The 5,997-nt window shown below is 47.4% G+C and overlaps 1 protein-coding gene across 1 annotated transcript; it reads right to left on the bottom strand.

Moving 5' to 3' along the window:
* Positions 1–2,113: 2,113 nt before the first annotated feature.
* LOC310820708 (putative nuclease HARBI1) lies at positions 2,114–3,602 on the bottom strand. The gene is made up of 3 exons (XM_083692476.1): positions 2,891–3,602; positions 2,478–2,780; positions 2,114–2,249 (listed from the first exon to the last, which is right to left on the bottom strand). Exons 1-3 carry the CDS (start codon positions 3,511–3,513, stop codon positions 2,207–2,209), a joined length of 969 nt encoding a protein of 322 aa, XP_083548602.1. The 5' UTR covers positions 3,514–3,602; the 3' UTR covers positions 2,114–2,206.
* Positions 3,603–5,997: the final 2,395 nt, after the last annotated feature.

Below are 5,997 nucleotides of genomic sequence, written 5' to 3'. Positions count from 1 at the left end.
GCTGCAGACAATCGTCATAAATCCAGCAGGCTGTGAACAAAGATAATAGAACAGTAAAGAGTAGGAAAAACTCTATTAATCTATTAATTCATTGATTCATTGATTCATTGATTCATTCATTACCTTGGAGAGCTGTGGAGTCATCGCTGGGATGTGGTTGCTCCTCTGTGAGTTGAATCTCCATCTTTGGGTCCAACTGCTCCCTTTTGATCTGGTCTATGGCCAGCTGGATAGACCTACTAACCTCTACCTGGGCAGTTTTTCTGAAGGAGCTGTTCCAGCTCCACCTTGGTGTTGTCAGAGGACTGGTCACCCAGGCAAGCCATATGTGGCTCAGTCTCTCTGATGGTAGAGGAGGCCTCAGCAACCGCATCCATTGACATGGCATTGTCACTTCTCTCCTCAATGGACTGTAAACAGACAGAGTAAAGCATCATTTTAAAACTCATTCTGTAGCTGGTTCATGGAGCACACCAAACATATACAACATGAATGATGATTATGACGTATATGATGTACTGTCCAGAATTATATAAATAAACATCCTGTAGCATAATACATCTCAATACACCCAGGAGAGCGCTTCGGAGACGGCGACGCAAGCGGGGCAAGAGAGGAGGCCTCCATGCTAGGCTAAAGGCTCGCGCTAGCCGACCACCTCTACCCAGCCTCTTGCTAGCTAACGTGCGGTCTCTGGAAAACAAGCTGGACGAACTAAGAGCCAGGACTACAACACAACGGGAAATAAGAGAGTGCAGTGCTCTAATTTTCACCGAGACCTGGGCCCGTATCCTTAAAGATTCTGAGAATCCTCTCAGAGAGCTCCTAACTTAACCTAAAAATTCCTTGCCAGGAGTTTTAGCTTAGAAGTGATTCCAGAACATTTTCAGTGAACTCTGAGCCAGGAATGGATGAAAAATCCTATCTTAGTGAGGGGGTGTGGTTGACCCCGTTGCTAGGTATGAGTCATCATTTCAAAAGCCGTGATTGGTTGATCCTACAAGTTTGATGAAAATGAACTTTTGGTGATAATGAGCAAAGGATGTACCCTCAAATCAATAAACATAATTATACACTCTAATCTTATGCAGACTATAATTGTAAATAATATTTCACATTCAAGAAAATATCTGGAAAATGAATAGTAAGCTGTAGGGGTTATAGCCTAACATTAGAATCTAAAATATGTGAAAACTTAAGCTCATTACACCCTGTTCAAATAATGATTTGTGTCTCATTTGCTCATATTAATATCCTAGCTGGCATATTTTGTACTTTCACTTCCATATGGACCCCATTGAAAACAAGATGGCCTATCTCAAGGGGCTGTCCTTAATGAAGTAGAAATTGCAACGTTACAACTCAGTGTGAACTTAACGAGGGTAACACAGCTCAGCTTTTAACAATGTCTGTGATTGCTGGCTGGTCTATTTATGAAGGCTTGTTAACAAATATCCTACAAACACAGAAAATGGAGAAAAAAAGGAATCGCAAGCCGAACTGGACTGAGGAGCAAGGTTTGTTGCTGGCCCAGTTGGTGAACGAACATAAAGGTATGTTACGAGGAAAATTTGGCCCAACTGTCACTAGCCAAGGCAAGAGGCGCGCCTGGGACACAATATCCCAAACAATCAATGCCTCTTTTCCACTGGTGGTGCGGACAGGCGACGATTGTGAGAAAAGGTGGTATGTGCTGCAGTCCAAGGCAAAATATGAGATTGCAGCACACAAGCGGGAATCCTCACTCACAGGTGAGCAAAATACTATGGCCTACCACATAATCTGGCAACTTGCTCCTGCTGGAAAAGTTAATTTACATGCCTAAGTACTGTGTTCATTGACTGTTTCTTTCTAGGGGGTGGACCACCTGCAAAGCGGCTGTCCCAGGTGGCCGACACTGTCTTTCAAGTCCTGGGACACTCTGAGGTCAGTGTCACCGGGCTGCCAACAGGCATTGACACGTCAATGATGCAGGCCCTTGAAATGCAGCAAAGGTAGGACACAGGGTTATTCATATCAACAGTGTTTATTCATTGCAGAAGCCATTTCATGTGTTATCCATGCTCATTGTATTAAATTAATTTAATCAAAACAATAATTAAACTAGGCCTATGTATTTCTGTAGCATGGAGCCATCACAAGAACCGGGCCCATCAAGTTTGCCGCCTGAACCATCTGCAGCTGCTACTCAGGATAGCCCGGCGGATCAAACACCATTCCCATCCGCAGCACCTGCTCCGTCAGCATCCCTGCTGGAGAGAAGATTGCAACTCACAATTGATGTGTTTGAACAACAAAAAAAAGTCCTTTCCCTTCAGGAGGAGTACTACCGCCTTAAAATTGAACACCTAAAAAATAAACCATTTAGAGATTGTGTTCTGTGTCTTGCATTTAACAATTGCAGGTGATGTGCAGTAAAACTGTGGTAGTTCTTAATACCATCACAAGTTCTCAAATGACATGGGGCTACAGCTTGCCTGAAATGTAAATTTGTGAAGTTTGCCCTGTAAGGCAGTCCACTCTGGGCTAGGTTCCCCTGTGGAATGTGAATATCTTCTTCACCACCATCCTCATCGTTGTCTCCATCCTCATCCTCATCGCCATCCTCCAGAGGTTCTGCAATCTGTCTAACCTTGCAAATATTGTGTAATATTGCACAGGCTATGATGACTTTGCTGACTTTTTCAGGCCTCAGCCGCACCTCTCCGTGGAGAACATGAAAGCGCCTCTTAAGCTGGCCTATGCCACGCTCCACCACCGCTCTTGTTGTCTTGTGGGCCCTACAATAGAATACAGACCTTTAATTATTTGATGGAAATATTGCACTACTTGGATGCTCTAACATATTGCTTGCATTACATTTCCATGATTTTTGTATTGTTTGGCTTACCTGTTATAGTTTAGTTGGGGCCCTTGGCGTGGCTGGAGGTAAGGTGTAAGGAGCCATGGTTTGCATGGATAGCCACTGTCCCCTAACAAGTGGCAATTAGCTGGCACATAGCGTCTCTCAAAAAGCTGTCTGATGCCACTCTCGGAGAGCATTCTCGCATCATGTGTGGAGCCTGGCCATTTAGCCACAATGTCCAAAATCTTCCAGGCCGCATTGAACACTATTTGCACATTGATGCTGTGGAAATTCTTCCTGTTAACAAAGACAGCCTCGTCCTCTGATGGCGCAATTATTCTCACATGTGTTCCATCAATTACACCCACAACGCCAGGGAATCCTGCAATGTCCATAAATGCCCTTTTATGTGTGTGTAAAGTGCGGGCATCCAGCGGGAATGAAACAAATTGTGTCACAATATTAGGTTGTGACAAAGCTGTCAGTGTTTGGGTGATGACTCTGCTGACGGAGGATTGGGACAGACCGAAGTCATCACTGCTGCATTGTTGCATTTTCCCTGTTGCCAAATACCTCAGGGTTGTGATTACTTTCTTCTCCGGTGTAATAGCGTTGTGGCGTCGAGTTGGTGAAGTAATTGCATCTCTAAGGAGATCCACCACAAACATGATTCCTGCACGATCCAATCTGTAGCGTCTCAATAATTCCCTGTCATCCAGTGTTTGCAGGACATCTCTCCTGACTCCTCTGTTGGCCATTTTGTGCAGCTGCTTAGATCTCGCCTTAGGAGCCCTTTTAAGCGCTAGGACTCTTGAGGAATAGCTTTTATATTAACTGGGATTTTCGTGTCACTTTTAGGGGAAATTCTAAGAAAACGTCATGCCTCTGAGAATTTTCTTAGAATTTGGCCGCTAGGAGCCACTTTTTGCACAAAAATTCTTTAGAGATACGGGCCCTGGCTTTCAGACAAAGTCCCAGAATGCGCCGTTCAGCTACAGACTCACTCCGTTCACCGAGGAGACAGGACTGCAGCCTCCGGTAAGACCAAAGGGGGAGGTGTGTGTGTGTTTATCAACAACTCGTGGTGTGGCGACATACAGACCGTTCACAAGCACTGTTCGCCAGATGTGGAGTTTTTCCTGCTGAAATGCCGTCCCTACTATCTACCGAGGGAATTTACTGCTGTGTTTTTGGCCGCTGTTTACATCCCCCCGCGAGCTAACTCCACGGCAGCGCTCAGCAAACTCCACGAAGCTATCAGCGCGTTAGAAACTGCTCATCCTGATGCTGTTTTTATCGCCGCCGGCGACTTTAACCAGTGCAATTTACGGACTGTATTTCCCAAATACTACCAACATGTGGATATTCCCACCCGTGAGAAGAATACACTGGATCATGTTTACAGCAGTATACGCAGTGCATACAAGGCTGCACCCCGCCCCCACTTTGGACACTCTGACCACATCTCGTTGTTCCTGTATCCAGCCTACAGACAAAGACTGAAACAGACAAACCCTGTCACTAAACAAATCAAACTCTGGACCCCAGAGACTGAGAGCACCCTGCAGGACTGTTTTGCTCAGACAGACTGGGATGTGTTTAAAGCTGCAGCCACACTGGAGGACTCTTCTGTCAGCATACAGGACTATGCTGAGTATGTGACTGGGTACATTAGCACTTGTGTTGACAACATCGTGCCCACCATACAAGTCAAGAAGTTTCCCAACCAGAAGCCCTGGATAAACAGTCAGGTACGCCACATGCTGCGTGCTCGCTCTCTTGCATTTAGATCAGGCAATGAGATGGAGTACAAAGCTGCGAAGTATGGACTGAAAAAAGCCATTACAGCGGCCAAGAGGCAGTACAGAGAGAAGCTGGACGGCTTCTACTCCACTGCTGACTCCGGGCGGATGTGGCAAGGCCTGCAGCACATCACAGACTACAGGACCACCACCAACACCATCAGCTCCACAGACAGCCTGCCGGACGACCTTAACATCTTCTACACCCGCTTTGAGACCTCCAGCCACAGCACAGAGAGAAGGCACACAGACACCGGGACCACCCGACCCCCCTCCCCTCCACTAACCATCTCATCAGGCCAGGTAAACAAAGCCCTGAGGAAGATCAACCCCCGCAAGGCAGCAGGACCAGACAACATCCCTGGGCGGGCTCTCAGAGCATGTGCTAACGAGCTGGCTGATGTTCTCACCTCCATCTTCAACCTTTCCCTCAGTCACAGCACTGTTCCCTCCTGCTTCAAGACCACAACCATCGTCCCCCTTCCCAAGAAGAGCCAACCTGCCTGCCTGAATGATTACAGGCCAGTAGCACTCACTCCAATCATTATGAAGTGTTTTGAGAGAGTGGTACTGGCACACATTAAGAGCAGCATGCCGGACACCCTAGACCCCCTGCAGTATGCCTACCGGCCCAACAGGTCCACCTCAGACGCTATCGCTGCTGTCCTCCACTATTCCCTCTCCCACCTGGAAAACAAAGACTCCTACATCAGGACGCTCTTTGTAGACTACAGCTCCGCTTTTAATACAGTCATCCCCCACAGACTCATCCACAAAATGTCCACACTTGGCCTGCACCCCACCCTCTGTGACTGGCTCCTAGACTTTTTGACTGGCAGGCCCCAGTCTGTCAGGATTGGCAATAGGACTTCAGCCAGCATTATTACAAATGTTGGCACCCCACAGGGATGCGTCCTCAGCCCCATTCTCTACACCCTGTTCACCCACGACTGTGTCGCCTCCCACAAGGACAACATCATCCTAAAGTTTGCAGACGACACCGCAGTGATAGGATGCATCACTGGCGGGGACGAAGCAGCTTACAGGAGGGAGGTGGCCAGTCTGGTAACATGGTGCGAGGACAACAACCTCACCCTCAATACGGACAAGACGAAGGAGATGATAGTGGACATGAGGAAGAAGAGGGGACCTCATCGGCCACTGTACATCCGGGAACTTGAAGTAGAGAGGGTGAGCAGTTTCAAATACCTGGGCGTCCACATCAGCGAGGACCTCACCTGGACACTTAACACCACTCAGCTGGTTAGGAAGGCCCAACAGCGGCTGTACTTTCTGAGGAGGCTGAGGAAGTTTGGCATGTCGCCCAAGATCCTCAGCAACTTCTACAGC

The sequence above is a fragment of the Argentina silus genome (assembly GCF_951799395.1).
Source record: "Argentina silus genome assembly, chromosome: 20".
NCBI classification, from domain to species: domain Eukaryota; kingdom Metazoa; phylum Chordata; class Actinopteri; order Argentiniformes; family Argentinidae; genus Argentina; species Argentina silus.
This window is presented reverse-complemented; position numbering and strand designations above follow the sequence as displayed.

What these genes read in the sequence shown, in the direction of transcription:
- LOC310820708 (XM_083692476.1), bottom strand. Translation starts at nt 3,513, where the DNA reads ATGTTTGTGGTGGATCTCCTTAGAGATGCAATTACTTCACCAACTCGA. An exon ending in CCCCAACTAAACTATAACAG is followed by an intron (nt 2,781 to 2,890) that starts GTAAGCCAAACA and finishes ATTCTATTGTAG; the next exon opens with GGCCCACAAGACAACAAGAG. An exon ending in TTCACAAATTTACATTTCAG is followed by an intron (nt 2,250 to 2,477) that starts GCAAGCTGTAGC and finishes TCTCTCCAGCAG; the next exon opens with GGATGCTGACGGAGCAGGTG.